Source organism: Aquarana catesbeiana, linkage group LG07 (genome assembly GCF_042186555.1).
Source record: "Aquarana catesbeiana isolate 2022-GZ linkage group LG07, ASM4218655v1, whole genome shotgun sequence".
Lineage (NCBI taxonomy): Eukaryota > Metazoa > Chordata > Amphibia > Anura > Ranidae > Aquarana > Aquarana catesbeiana.
The window spans coordinates 54,701,671-54,717,532 of record NC_133330.1 but is presented as its reverse complement, the minus strand read 5'-3'; the positions used below and the strand labels follow the sequence as shown (position 1 = coordinate 54,717,532).

The following is a 15,862-nucleotide window of genomic DNA, read 5'->3' as shown; positions in this document are numbered from 1 at the left end:
GGTAGGATAACGTTTGAAACACAAAATCATAAGTTATAATATAACCATAAAATACATTATGGGGATTGCACTTATATTTTTCATAAAAGTTTGCGAAGTTGAGCGGACAACACTTTTAGGGTGTCAGCAGCAGTCTTTGCCTGGTTAGTAGATATTGGTAATTTGCATGGATTATACTTTACATTTATAAAATGCATGTACAATCAGCCTGCCGGATTCTCTTGCAATCACAAGTGGCCGCTATAGCCGCTAGCAATAATCAGTCTTCGCCCGACGAGGGCAGCTTCCCGCGCCAGGAGACGTCAATGGCTCAGCAGGAGGGATTCTCTGGTCAACATTGTCTGTTGAGGGAATAGTGCCAATTTCTTTCCTACAACCTGTGATTGCAGAAAAGAAATGTGCACCAGCTCTGGCCTGGCTTAAACAGTTTCCAATAGTTTACCACTTCAAGTATATCAATTTTGTTTGCCTGTGCAGCTGCTTAGCATCAAGTAATGCTGTCAACTTCAGTTGCTCCTCGGAACTTCTGGACATTTTACGCATCTGAATCCGAGACAAAACTGCATGATGCGCAACGAGCTAAAAAAAAAAGATCAAACATTATCCTACTGCTAGACATTGATCAGATACAACCCCAAGTCCTGTGCCACCATTTTGGCCCTGCTTAGTGACTGGAAGTTGGCGGTCTTGATTCAGGTGACATGCCTCCAATGAGGACTGCAGATTCACCCACCATTCACTGTTAGTCCCTACACCTGCAGCCTCCTGGGATTTGTGATGTGGAATCCCAGGGGGCTGAGGCACCAGGGACACATTCTCACCTAAATGAAAATGAGTGGGCAGAGGAAGAAAAAAAAAAAAAAAAAAAAAAAAAAAAAAAAAAGCAGAGCCCAAAAAAATGCCAATTTATATGGGAGGGATAGCAGTGCAGAGCCTTAGATCTTGGGCAGCGATGGCAAACCTTGGCACCCCAGATGTTTTGGAAATTTCCCCATGTTGCTCGTGTAGTAGAGCATTGTGGGAAATGTAGTTCCAAAACATCTGGGGTGCCAAGGTTTGCCATCACTGATCTAGGGGGTGAAGGCCTGCTTTAATCAGCATTCACTAGTCCATCCCCATCGGGAGCAATGTTATTACTCTAGCCTCAACACAACATTTACCAGCACTTGCCATTTTAGTTCAGATGCTCCTGTAACATCACTATGTATCTGAGTTTTAGTAATGCTACACACAAATTGCCACATCTTTCTACCACGCAAGGCTGCATAACTATAGTTATGTACAATGCCCTTGTGTTGCTGTTACAAATACAGGGCAGTGTGTCAAACAAGGATTTAAACAAGACACATGGCTGTAAACAAGTGAAACACTAAATCCTCAAAAGATCAAATTTACACAAAAAAAAAAAAAAAAAGTTACTCCACTCAAAACAAGCACTTTTTCCAAATATTTTATTCCAGACGTGTGGGCATGTTTAAGCGAGGATACCATATTTCTTCAGGACATCTGTGTACCTTGCAATTTTACTTTCAACATTCTTCTCTGCTTGCTTCTTCAGTTTCTACAGAAAAAAGGAAAAAAAATGATTTGCAACAATGTTCCAGAAACTACATTTGCCAGAAAAGATTTCCCCTACAAAACTGCTTCCTTCCTCCCAATTCTGTTTATCCTCACAGTGTTATCCACAGCTCCAGCAGCCCCTTACTGTGTTTGAGTCCACCCTGCATGTGTATACTACTGCCTCACACTGCATAAATCTGCAAGCCACTTTTCCAATGTGCCCGCTCCTCCTCAGGACACAGCACTTCCTAAATGGGAGGTGCTTTATAAGTGTTTGGCCACACTGGCCTATCTACATGTACTGGGGCATGTTACACTTTTTACTAGCAATGGATTCAGAAAAAAAAAAAAAAAAAAAAAAAAAAAAAAAAAGCCTTTAGTACCAATTTAACCCAGAATTCAATATCATACAAGAAGAAAGTATCTCTTCATCATGGTTGCTGAATTCCTGCAGATATTCAGTGAAGAGTCGGGGAGGTGCTAGTTTATATGATTTACTTTGGCTGCATTTTTACAGCTCTGAAGATTTACAGTATTTTTTAGAGCTCCAAATTGGACCTAAAATTTAGTCCTAAACACCAAGTGAACAGAAAACGTATTACTGCTAGTTCTCCATTTAACATCCAAATACAAAAACTTTCAGCTTACCATGACGTGCTTCTTTTTGTTATAGTGCAGCTTGGCCTTTGCTTTCCTCTTCTCCTCCAGGGTGGCAGTGATTGCCTGGTACTTCCAGCCAACCTCATGGGCAAGGCGGCCAAGGAGAGCAAACTACAAACAGATTCAAAACATACGCTTAGACTTGCCATTCTAAGAAATGAGACACCATACATTATTCTGGAGGTCTATTCCAACTATAATCAAGTACCTTGCGTGTTGGCTTCAAGCGCACGATCTTCAGGGCAGCAGGGACCACCATACGCTTCCTCTGTTAGAGAAATTTGTGTCAATGTATTTCAGCAAGAGCCGCGAGTTATGTAGTCACATTACAAGGTTTAACATCTTAGTCACCTTATCGTAAGGAGGTGGGATACCATCAAAGACCTTCAGTCGCTCCAGAGCAGCCTGTCCTCGCTTAGTCTTATGTGGCAGCATACCTGTGCAAAAATGAGGTAAACAGCAGTACCCATCAGTATGCCGCCATGCTGTATTCCCAGAATACATTTATGCAAAAATTACAATGCAACACTTATATTCTGAGCACTAAAAGTAAAACATCATGATTAACACTTAGTGACTGTAAAGGCCTTTTTTTTTTTTTTTTTTTTTTAAAGGCTTTTTTTTTTTTTTTTTTAAACATGCCATACTTACCTCCACTATGCAGCTCGTTTTGCACAGAGTGGCCCCGAACCTGCTCTTCTGGGGTTCCAGCAGCTCCTCCCTGCATCCGATAACCCCCTCCCCCAAGGGGGTTACCTCGCAGGCACGCTCTTGAGTCCAGCATTGGGCATCCATAGAGGCCGAATGCAGAACTCAACCCTGCCCCCCAGTCATTGGATTTGATTGACAGCAGCGGGATCCAGTGGCTGCGCTGCTATCAATCTATCCAATCGAGAGAGAGAGAGAGACACACACACACACACACACACACACACCACGTCCCCAGCAAAAAGATGAAGGGGTTCAGGTAAGTAAAACGGGGGGGTCACTGTCTGCCACGTGCCACGAACCTTTACAACCCCTTTGTCACCTATAACCATAGGTCTAATTTATTCTGTAACTCAGCCGCCCCCCCCCCCCCGTCTCATAAAACCCTAACAAAAACTTATAGCACATTAGCATGACAGTCAATGGCAATTATACCCCTTATAGTTGTGTTAACTTGGACAAAACCTCCCTACAGATCGCTAAAAGACCATCCTTATGGGTTATTTACAGTATATCCATTAAGTATTCACAGCACTTCACTTTTTCCACATTGTCATGTTACAGCCTTAAAGGGGTTGTAAAGGTGTTTTTTTTTTTTTTTAAAAATAACAAACATGTCATACTTACCTTCACTGTGCAGCTCGTTCTGCACAGAGTGGCCCCGAACCTGGTCTTCTGGGGTCCCTCGGCGGCTGTCTCAGCTCCTCCCCGCAAGCATTTACCACCTTCATGCGAGCTCTCTCGCACGGTGGTGAGTGCTTGCGGGCGCGCTCCCGTGATACAGCCGGCGGCTATAGCCGCTCGCTGTATCACTCGGCCCCGCCCCCCGGCGCGCCGCGTCATCGGATGTGATTGACAGCAGCGCGAGCCAATGGCTGCGCTGCTTTCAATCCATCCACTGCAGCCAATCAGCGGCCAGGGTGAGCGGAGGAACAGATGTCGGGAACGCGAAGCTGACTTTCGAGGCGTCAGGTAAGTAAAACGGGGGGGCTGGGGGCGGCGGTTCTGTCAGAAGTTTTTTCACCTTAATGCATAGAATGCATTAAGGTGAAAAAACTTTTACCTTTACAACCCCTTTAATTCCGAAAAGGATAGAATTCATTATTTTCCTCAAAATTCTATAAATACCCCCACAACCACAATGTGAAACAAGTTAGGTACAATAAGGGCCTCCTTTGTAGTTCAAGCTCATAACATCTCCATTTGGTGTTAGTCAGTCCGTACGGCAGCCCCTCTCACCTTGTACCCGTTATTGGATTTTGGTTTTCCCTGTCCTGTCAATAGGTAATTTTCCTTTATTCATAGGTCTAGTATTTTGGGGGGGTTGGGCTCAATTCCTTTTCTCTGCTTTTTATTAATAGTATTTACATATTTTTTTAACTTTACAGAAACGGAGCCCAAATAACTTACCAATTGTGTTTTTTCCAACCCCTTTCTCCCCCCTGTACATCAGTTGTGGGACTGTGTGCTTGACTCCCTGGTGGGTCCAATCTACCACAGATCCCGGTATGGACACTATAGGCAGCCTTCAGGTTTGGGTCTTGCAGGTTCCAGGCTTCGTTCTTATGCGAGTATATGTGGGGATAATTTATTACTGTCTTCCATATTATATTCATTTTCCCTGTGTGCGCTTTATTATACTGGCTTATTTATATCTCTATTTATGTGCACCCGCCCCTGAGGAAGTGGTTTTTAGCCACAACACATGTTGGGTATATCTGGAATGCATCTTGTGTCTGACTGATTTTAGCTCAGTTGGAATATTTTACCACTGAGTCACATAAACATGAATGATATTTTATGCCACATTGTGCAGTGTACATTTATGCTATGATCTATTTTATCAATTGCTGTATTCAATATACGAGACTTTACTGTCCAGATAATACATTTTTATTAGTGACTCATTTTCTGGCCACGTTGAACATGCGTCCTTTAAAGTCCCACCCTGCAGCTCATTTACATTTCAGGAGATAGACTTCCCTGTGTCTCATTTTAAGCCCCAGCCTCCCCCCCTTTTCGCATAAGTTTGTTTGAAATCTTTGCAAATTTTTTTTTTTTTTTTTTTTTTTAAGAAAAAGTACTCACAGCCTTTGCCATGACGCTCAAAATAGGTTGCTCAGGTGCATCCCGTTTCCGCTGATCATCCTTGAGATGTTTATACAACTTGGAGTCCACCTGTGGTAAATTCAGTTGATTGGACATGATTTGGAAAGGCACACACCTGTCTATATCAGGTCCCAAAGTTAACAGTGCATGTCAGAGCACAAACCAAGCCATGAAGGCCAAGGAAAAGTCTTTAGACCTCGGAAAATTTCTGCAGCATTGAAGGTCCCAATGATCAGAGTGGTCTCCATCATCTGTATATAGTTTGGAACCACCAGAACTCTTCCTGGAGCAGGCCACACGGCCAAAACTAAGCGAAAGGGGAGAAGGGCCTTAGTCAGAGAGGTGGCAAATAACCCGATAGTCACTCTGACAGCTACAGCGTTTCTCTGTGCAGCGAAGAGAACCTTCCAGAAGAACCACCATCTCTACAGCACTTCACCAATCAGGCCTGTATGGTAGAGTTGCCAGACGGAGGCCACTCCTCCGTAAAAGGCACAAGTCAGCCCACCTGGTGTTTGCCAAAAAGGCAGCTGAAGGACTGACCATGAGAAACCAAATTCTCTGGGCTGATAAAAAAAGACTGAACTCTTTGGCCTGAATGACAAGCATCATGTTGGGAGGAAACCAGGCACCGCTCATCACCTGACCAATACCATGACTACACTGAAGCATGGCGGTGGCAGCATCATGCTATGGGGATGTTTTCAGCAGTAGAAACTAGGAGACTGGAGCAGGTTTTCATCAAGGATGTCTGCATTGCTGTATTCATTTTTCCCTCGATCCTGACTAGAGCGCTCTGGACCTCAAAATGAGGCGAAGGTTCATCTTCCAACAGGACAACGACCCTAAGCACACAGCCAAAATAAAAAGGCGTGGCTACAGGACAACTCTGAATGTTGTTGAGCGGCCCAGCCAGAGCCAAGACTTGAACCCGATTGAACATCTCTTGAGAGATCTGAAAATAGCTGTGCAGACACTCCCCATTCAACCCAATGGAGTTTGAGAGGTCCTGCAAAAGAAGAATGGGAGAAACTGCCCAAAAATAGGTGTGCCAAGCTTGTAGCATACTCAAAAAGACTTGAGGCTGTAATTGGTGCTTCAACAAAGTATTGAGCAAAGGCTGCGAATACTTCTGTATGTGGGATTCTTATTTTTAATAAATTTGCAAAGATTTCAAACTTCTTTCATGTTGTCATTATGGGGTTTTGGTTTGTAGAATTTTGAGGAAAATTAATTTAACCAATTTAGTCCAATCCAAGACCAACAAAATGTGGAAAAAGTGAAGTGCTGAATTACTTTTTGAATACACTATCTGAGGGAAGAAATTGCTCACTGCTTAAAGTGGAAGTAAACCCTCCCATTGTTTTCAGCCTGGGAAGCTGCCATCTTTACCTCCATCTAATTTTCAACTGCCATGGTGCTGCACATGTGATCCGTTATGACACCAGCCATTGGGTGGTTTGACAGTTTGGTTGAGAGCAAAGCCAATGTGCAGTTAGCATTCCCGCGGTTTAATTTATGAGTTTACTTCCGCTATAAGGAACCACCGAAATTTGACTTGCATCTTAGTGAAGACCTCTGGAACAATCAGTGAGCCAATCACACAAGCAGGAAAAAAAAAAAAAAAAAAAAAAAGTTACTGGGAGGCGTTATGTACACATTCTGTGTACAGAACATCTCCAGGTAGCCATATTGCATTTTACAGAAAGTGGAGTTACCCTTTAAAGATACAAACTGCTAGTGAGGTATTCAGACCAGGTTCCTTAAACAAACTAAACTACAAAGGCATGAATACTGTTACCTCTTACAGTCCTCCAGAAGATGCGGCTAGGTGCTCTGAAGTGGTATGGCCCACGGGAAGGGTTTGTGTTCATACGTTTACGCAGGAAGGCAAGGTATTTCACTACAAGAGAAAACAGACATGAAAATAAGTGCATGTTTTTATGCAAAAAAAAAAAAAAAATAATATGTCTGTCGAAAGCTTTGTTTTGATCTCATTTAAAATGAAAACCACCAACTTGAAGGACAAAGACAATAAGACTGGGTTCACACTTGTGCGATGCCAGTCACACCACATTGCTGTGCACATCAGATGCAATATGAATTCAGCCAAACTGGCTGAAATCGCATTTGCACCAAAATGGTGCAGGACCTTTTTGGGCCACGCTAGAATCAGACCGCATGAGTGTTCACACCCATGCGATCCGATTCCTGTACCATTTCAGTTTGCACTGCGATCCGATTTGGTGGAGTCATTAACTTTACACTGACACCCACAGAGGTCCTTAGATGCACCCACACAGGAATCGCAGGGTTTCCTGCATCGCACCAATGTGAACTAAGCCCAAGGGCAGTTTACTTTTGCCAGCTATTCTAGGGTAGTCCGTTCCATCAAGCTTGCCTTTGGTCACGCTTTTTGGAAAGGAGAAAACACACCCCAAACTACAAAAGGTGATAGGACAAAGTAAACAGGTAGGTAGCACATAAAACAAATGGAACAAGATTTGTTTTTTTAACCACTTACCAACCCCACCGCAGTACATTTACTACAGCAGGCCAGCTCCTACAATCACGTACCTGCACATCATCAGAATCCACTCACGCAGACCCAAAGACTGTGCTGCCAGTCACTACAGCACAAGCCTATCAATGGGTCCTTGACAATGATTTATAGCCAGCACCCACCCATTACCAACAGAGCTCTGTCATTCGCTGTGCCAAACAGCACAGGGCTCTCTTCATACAGCAGCGATGTGCCGTTTTACTTCTTCCTGCAAAGCAGTGAGTAAAAACTGGCACATTGCTTAAAACACAATTAACCCCTTGATCGCCCTAGATCTTAACCCCTGCCAAGCAAGTGTCATTAGTACAGTGACAGTATAGTATTAGCACTGATCACTGTTAGTGCCACTGTAGAGGTCAGCAGTAGTTAGTTCCCATCCCCCACCCCAGCGACAGGATGCCTGCAGTCCCACCAAGTCACTGATAGTCAGTAGTAAATAAAAATATTCCAGATTATTATTCTTATTCTTCAGGATTTATATAGCACCAACAGTTTACGTAGCGCTTTACAACTTGAGAGTAGACAGTACAAACACAATACAGTAGGAATCAGAGGGCCCTGCTCCGTAGAGCTTACAATCTAAGAGTATATACACTATAAGTTGGACACCAACTTTCACAAATCAATGTACACTTATTGCAATTTTTTTTATCAAATACATGCAGAATACATTACGGCCAACAATTTTGAAGACTAATAGGATAGGTTTTATAGAAGAAAGTAGAAAATATTGAATTTAGCATCTTGCTATGCACAATATCCATGCTACTTACGTTTGTTGCGGTAAAAGTTGCCAGAAATGTTGATACCTTCACATCTCACAACCACCACTTTACGTCCTAAGAAAAATTAAAAATAAATTTATACTTTGAAGAACAAACAAAAAGGGAATTTTTTTAGCCCACTGCCATTTTATAAAAGCTGAACTGCAGACAGATAATTAAAGTGGCTGTTTTTCTCATGAATATATACATGCAGTTTTAGTACCCAATTTTTGATATCAGCGCCTCAGTCCCTATACAGCAGTACTAGGGGCAATCTTTACTGCTACATTGCAAGAAAAAAAAGCTGATCAGTGGAGAGACAGGAGTTTACAGCTTCTCTTTTCACTGTCCTGTCTCAGGGTGAGGGGGGAATAGTCATAATTATTACTACAGCAGATCAAGACTTTTATTCTCCCGTATAAGGCTGTGTAGCATGTCAGAGCTATGTAAATCTCAGAACTGGATGAACAGAAATACAAATTCTGTGCCAGGTAAAACATCCTGGTATGAATCTGTTCTGTGTATTCAGCCTGAAGTCCAGCTTTTAATTTTCTTATGGCACCATGGGCAGTTGGTCTCAGATGGTAGTGCATGTAAAGTTATCTCATGGCCGTGAAACTCAAACAAGACTTTTACAATCATCAATGACCATGACAAGTCGAAAACAAAAAAAACCCCACAAATGAATGGTTTCAGTACCTACCAAGCAAAACTTGCTTAGCAACAATGGCGGCGAGACGACCAAGAAGATGTCCTCTGCCATCCAGGACCAGAACCTGTAATAAAGAGAAGCCGTCACACTGGGTACAAAGTGTAGCACGATTACAGCCCTATTCTAGTCCGCTGTCTCAGATGGTAGTGCATGTGAAATGATTTCATAGCAGTGAAACTCAAACACAAGGATCATCATTGACAGACAGTTTTTAGTGAGGGCTCGTTTACACCTGAACATGTATGAAGAAAAATGTATTTCATCAGTCCTGCAGTGCTTTCACATGATTAAATAAAGCATGCTGAATTTGTTCACACTGCATCCTCATGTAAAGCCCCTTTCACACGATCGGACCGTTCAGGTCCGCCTGTCAGTTTTGACAGTGGACCTGAACGGGCGCTCCATGTTAGTCTATGGAGCGTCGGATATCAGCGGAGACATGTCCGCTGACATCCGACCCCATCCGATCCGCTAAAAGCAGACGGATGGCCCTACGTCCAGGTCCGTCGCTGGCGGATCAGATGAGATCTGATGAAAACGGTCCATCTGATCCCTCCATAGGCGGCAGCGGCGCCTGACAAGCCCCTCCCCGCTCAGTGAGAAGAGAGGGACCTGTCATCCGCCGGCTCAGCGGAGATCAATGGACAGATCTCCCGCTGAGCCAGCGGACCGAGGCGGGCTCCGTAGAAACGGAGTCCGCCTCGTGTGAAAGGGGCCTAAATGCAACTCTAAAAGTAAAAAGCACAACAAATGCATGCAAATGTGCATGGGGGAACCACCCACTGAACACCGGGATTGCAGTGTAAACGAGCCCTAAAGTAATGCTTTAAACACTAGCAGATATACCAGGATAAAGAAGAATCTTCACAGGCTTAAAGCAGAAGTTCAGCTAAAAAAAAAAAAAAAAAAGTGCATCAAACCTAATCTCCAACCACATTCTAAGTCAAGTCTATCTAGCCCTGTAAAGAGGGCCATATACTTGCCTATTCTGCAGCCGGTCCGGTCCCATGCTGAGCGGTCGCTTCGGTGTATGGGAGTGTGCAGAAGAGGCAGAAAACAGAAGCCCCATAGTAAGTCTATGGGTGACATCACTTCCCGGTCCTTGTCAGATTTCTACACAGTAGCTACTGCTGGAGACTGGACCAGATCAGCTTCAGAAAAGGTAGGTTTATCGATTTTTTTTTCTTCTTTACAGGGATCGATACACTAGGTTTAGAATGCGGCAAGAGTAGGTTTTGGCTGAACTTCCACTTTAATTAGCAAACAAATGTACAACTTACATGACTTGAAGCTTTAAATCCACCACCCAAGTTTTTGTAGAATCCTGGAAGACCTCCCTTGGTTAGTTCTGAAGGTAGCTTTTTGATCTTTGCCGGGGCATTTCCTTTGCCCTTTGGCGCAGCCTTGGCATTTGGTGGAGCCTTAGCCTTGGCCTAAATGCAGGGGGGAAAAAAAAGGAATGCATTCATTCTCAATTACCAGCAACAGAAATCTTTGCTAATGTTTACAGAAACCACAGAAAACATGTATTATAAGAGCTCAAAAAAAAATTTTTTTTTTTTAAATGCATCTTTTGACTTTGAGCATTCCCTCCCGGTTCAAGCACTATGAGCAGCTTTTAACATGTTTTTCAAAGCCCAATTTTTCTGCCAGGAGTGTTTGTGATCAGAGGGGCCATTTCAGATGCACTGTGTGAATGAGGCCTAAATCTTATAAATTCACATCATTCAAAATCTGCATCATTCTGCCCCTCCAGATCCAGTTATATCCCCAGTGGGTGCCACCATCTTCCCCCTCACAGCATTGATCTGGTAAAGCCTGACTAAAATCACAGCTTTTCTGTGACAGCCACCCAACAAAGCTCTCTGCAGGGTAACAGACATTGGTTAGACTGAAACGGGGGCTTGTTGACTTACAAAATCTGTCTATCCCAAAAGAGCAAACCGCACTGTTTTGGCCAGACGGTTTGAATCTCAGCTGGTCCATCAGGAACTGGCCAAGATGCAAACTGTATGGGCAGGCTGAAAGTACCAAGCTGACCAATAAAATCAGTCTGTGGTATATACTTGCGATTATCACTAGAAGCTGCTGTAGCCATCTTCTCCAAGAACACAATGTCTCGGCAGGAGGAATTCTCTCAGAACTGTCTGTGTTGATGGGAGAATCACACTAATTTCTTTCCTGCAACTACCACAGCCCATGAGCAGCAATAATAACCTTATGGACATCACCTGGTCAAAAAAGAAATTACTGAATGTAGCTTGAGAAAGTGGCATATGGGTTAACATATGTATAGTCAAAATGCCCTAGAGATAGGAACCATAACCCCAATCCGATATTTGTCTCTGCCCTTGCTGGGGAGATGGGGTGTATTTGTGACCATTGCTGATCTGGATCCAGCGCTGTGTACACATGCAACAGCTGTTCGCTGCCATTCAAAACCTGTTAGCAAACAGCAGGGATGGGGCCAAACCAGGCAGTGTCTGAGATTGAGCATGTACTGGTGTCCCGCATAGGAAGCCGCTTCCACGGGGGCACTCAGTGGGGGGAGCCAGGAGCCCTGGCAAGGGACCTCAGAAGAGGATTGGGGCTGCTCTGTGCAACACCACTGCACAGATCAGGCAAGTATGATATTTTAATGAGCAAAAAAAGTAGAGCTTTACAATCACTTTAAACTTCAGGAATCCCAGCTAAAATGATTCCAGGGGTTCCTCTGGGTTAAAAAGGCTGAGAGGGGACGCTGTAGGGATTCCACCCGACTTCTCATTGGGTCTGTGGGCCAGAAGTGAAGGCGACAGATGGCAGAAAGACAGACGGGAAGAATTATAACAACTCACAGCTGGAACATAGAAAATGTTACACTTTAACAGATGAACACCTTTACAAACTTTAAAAATGAGAAACAACCAATGAATGGCATATAAAGAGCTGCACTCTAGTAGGGAGCACATTGTTATGACAACCTCATTACCCATTTATGACTTGATTAGAGGACAATACCTGGATGGAAAATATTTTGGCAGACTTTGTCCACCATACCTGGCACAAGTTTACATAATTAGGGCTCAGGCACGCAGACAAATACCAGTTTCAATTTTTTCTCTTAAATTTACACCTCCAATAGTGGCTCCTTTACAGCCAGCAGGGGGGTTATTAAGCATTTACAAAAGATTGTCCCCACTAATTACATTTCATTTTTCTAGCAGTCTGGAAAAATCAAGTATCTGGGCAATAGTGCCAGTTGAGCCAGAAGTCATCTCAGACACTATTAGTCCAGCGCTGTGTTCTATGCAGCTGATTGTTCTCAGGGCTACCAATCTTCAGTGACACCATCTTTGTTTTGGGAGCTGGCTGTCATTTTCTGATATCTAACAGGTGGCCCCCTATTGTGGATGTGTGGGACATGTCAGTACATGAGCGGCTCTGCAGTCTCCTGGAACAAGAGACAATCCCAGGTGCGATGGTGCTGGGAGGTTCAGAATGGGTTGTCAGGGGAACAAACCGGTACCATCACCCCCTAGTTGTATGTATGCAGAATATCCCATAAACTGCCTCCTGGGACACGAGATGCAGCCACCCAAGGTGCTGTTTGAGAGACGTCACATGCACACCACCCCCTGCAGGGTGTCTGCCAGAGATGAGCGAGTATACTACAGGAATCACTACCAGGTCCAGCAGACCAGCTAAAGTCTTGTGGCATCATCTGCACAGAGATCTCAAAGATGGCGATTGCGGAGAATGGATGTGGGAGAACATTCACTTCATGGAATACAACATTGGACTATTTTTTTATTTTAAAAGTATGGACAAAGCTTTTTTGGCCGTAGTTCTCTACTTGGTCTCCATGCACTTTTGCCCTCCTGTGACCCAGAATCGGCCTACAGCTGACTAAAGCCCACTGTCAGCTGACAGAATTACTCCAGGATCTGGAAGGATCCCAACAATAATGTCAGGATCCACCCAGATGCCTGATCAGCAGCTGGCTCAGTGCCAACGCCAGACGCTCCCACCCTCTCCCCAGCACAGCGCTCCAGAGAAGTGTTGGAGGAGCAGAGAATGGTGACCGACAGTCACTGAGTGGTCAGCAGTCATGCAATCGCTCAGTTTTCGGGCTTAGAGCCCGCTGGGGACAGATGGAAAGTAGGGATTATGGTTTGTTTTTTGAAAACTCCAAACTCCTTTACCCACTTCAACCACAGCAACATACCGATTTGTGGGGGGTTTAAGTGGTCATACCTGGCCTGCAGCCATCGCTATCATATGGGTATCTATTTTCAGCTATTGTAAAAGCAATACCAGAAGCTAATTAGCTGCTGGATTGCCTTTACAGGCAGCAGATCTAAGAAACTGGAAGCGACAAGTATTTGTCAATCCCACCGGATGTAAACTTGGCTTGGGAAAGCAGCAAATCAAGCTTGGTTGAGCTTGGTTTGATGCAATGCTGTTAAGGGTAGAGGAGAGATCCGGGGTCTATAGACCCCAGATCATCTCAGTAAAGAGTGTCACTGCCAATTATAAGGGATTTTGTTAATATTTTGTTATAGCAATAAATTTGATCAATAAAAAGTAAATTAAAAGTAAAGAGCCCCTGTCCTGCTGTGCTGACACAAGTCAACAAATCACCGCAAACATCAGATCCAGAGCAATAATTCTATCTCCAGACCTGTTCAAATATAAGATGGTAACCTGCAAAGGCTTATAAAGCCCATGGATGATGTACAAGAGTTTAATGTGCGCAATTTTAAAGCATGACTTATCAGTATCTATTTACTCAGCAACATGGTCTGTTATATTTTACACAACAATTGGATATTATATTGTACTTGTGTGCACTAAAATTCATGGAAGTGTATTGTCCCTTATTTTATAGGCTTTGTGCCCGGGATTATAATATTGAGAACACAGATATCACATGCGATTCACACCACATTGCTGTGCAGATCACATGTGATGCGAATTCAGTCAGTATGTATGGCTGAACCCACATTGCGGGGACCTTTTCCCCCCACACTGGAATCGGATCACATTGGGTGTTAAAAGCGGAGTACCACCCAAAAATTGAACTTCTGCTTTAAGGGAAGGTGACCCCCTGACATGCTACATTTGGCATGTCATTTTTTTGGGGGGGGTGGGAATCAGATATCCTCTTTTGAGGGTTCCAGCTCTTACTTCCTCCTGGGGCACCGGAAGGGAGATGACTTCTCCCCCCTCCCTCTTGGCAATCATCTGGGACACATCACAGGTCCCAGATGATTGCCTGGCCAGTCACAGCTCGCCGTGTGGCTCACGCACACGCAGTGTGTGCCTGGATGTGAAGCCACAGTGACAATGCTGGTGCCACAGAGAGGAGGGGAGACGAGCGGGGCTTCATTCCCCGGCATCGCTGGACCCTGGACAGGTAAGTGTCCGATTATTAATAGTCAGCAGCTGCAGTATTTGTAGCTGCTGACAAAAAAGAAAAAAATTTTAGTGGAACTCCACTTTAACATCCATGCGATTCCTGTCTGATGTCACTGTTGGCACTGCGATCTATGAACCGATGTGGGGGGGTCATTCATTTTATATGGACACCCTAAGGGGTCCGCAGAGGGCAGTGTGACCCTCCTGAGGGGGGGATGTGATGGGGGAACCCGCATTGGAATCACATGGAGGAACCCGGCCTCAATGTTTCTGTACAATAATCAAAGTGTACCGTCTGCCTATGTTATGTGATGTCTAACAAAATCTTTGGATATTAGTATTTTTCCCCCTAAAAAAAACTGTAAAGCCACTGTGTAAATATTGGGTGACAAAACTACAACACCCACCATTTTATTCTCTAGGGGGGAGGATTAGATGTCCTCATGGATGGGATGTCCTCTCAGGCTGGCCAGGCAGAGATCAGACATGGGGGGAGGTGAGGGGCTCCCAGGACTCTGTATGAGGGGATCCCCTTAGTCTGACCCCCCTCCATATCACCTGACTTCCCCCTCACACTCCACTAATACACACAGCCTGTCCCATCCCCCCCCACACACAGATCTGTCAGTATTCGGGTCTCTCCCCCACCCCGGGCTCACACACGCCGTCCCGTCACATGGGAGCCCTACTACCAGCAGGCCCCGGCCTCCCCTCCTCCTCTACCCCACTCACGTTTCCTCCCCGACCAGCCAGCAACACGTACCCCGCTCCCGCCACAGCCCCGGTGCCGCTCAGTGCACGGCGGGAGGACACAGCCAGCCCAGAAGAGCCGCACAGCCCGGAGCCCCTCACCTTAGAGTCCGCCATCTTGTGCTGCCGGCCGAGAAAGAGACTCGAGCTCGGCCACGGGGTTTCCTAAGGAAGAGAGAGGGGCGGAAGTGAGGACAGAGCTCCGCCCAATGGCGCTGTCACTGGCTGCGAGAGGGGCGGGGAATAGTCCTGGGCTCTGCACCACGTGTGTGGCAGCGGGATGACCAATCACATGCGTGTGTGATGGCGGGATAACCAATGACAGCTCACCTAAGGGGATTCCCGGAAGTGTGTGATGAGGGGAAGGAATGGAGGCAGCCATTGAATGTGTGTGTATGAGAGTTGTGTGGCCAGCATGTCCATGCAATGGTAGCGGTGGGTTCTCAGTCACTGACCTGGAATACTTGTAAGCTGCAGGCTTGTTCCAGGCCAGTTACTGAGATGGTATTGCGGTCATAGATAACCAGACAACTGTCATCCTAAAGAGGGCGATCACTGCTACAGCTTGTGCTGACCAATCACAATCCTCCTTTTATCAGTAAAGTGTTTAACTTTAACCTCTTGCTTACTGGACAC

General features: G+C 44.9%; 1 protein-coding gene and 2 non-coding genes across 4 annotated transcripts; all 3 read right to left on the bottom strand.

The window, feature by feature from the left end:
- Positions 1-1,434: 1,434 nt before the first annotated feature.
- On the bottom strand, positions 1,435-15,471 carry RPL13A (ribosomal protein L13a). Of its 2 annotated transcripts, none has more exons than XM_073592181.1 (9): positions 15,329-15,471; positions 10,357-10,509; positions 9,068-9,140; positions 8,374-8,439; positions 6,839-6,940; positions 2,572-2,657; positions 2,429-2,488; positions 2,209-2,331; positions 1,435-1,561 (listed from the first exon to the last, which is right to left on the bottom strand). In XM_073592181.1, the coding sequence occupies exons 1-9, from the start codon at positions 15,341-15,343 to the stop codon at positions 1,475-1,477; spliced, it is 765 nt and encodes a 254-aa protein (XP_073448282.1). In that variant the 5' UTR covers positions 15,344-15,471; the 3' UTR covers positions 1,435-1,474. The 2 variants fall into 2 exon arrangements, with proteins under 2 accessions (XP_073448282.1, XP_073448283.1); XM_073592182.1 differs by lacking the exon at positions 15,329-15,471 and adding an exon at positions 14,884-14,902.
- Positions 8,936-9,016, bottom strand: LOC141104042 (small nucleolar RNA Z195/SNORD33/SNORD32 family). Its single transcript, XR_012235429.1, has one exon. It is a non-coding gene; the product is annotated as a small nucleolar RNA Z195/SNORD33/SNORD32 family (small nucleolar RNA).
- LOC141104043 (small nucleolar RNA Z195/SNORD33/SNORD32 family) lies at positions 9,207-9,281 on the bottom strand. Its single transcript, XR_012235430.1, has one exon. It is a non-coding gene; the product is annotated as a small nucleolar RNA Z195/SNORD33/SNORD32 family (small nucleolar RNA).
- Positions 15,472-15,862: the final 391 nt, after the last annotated feature.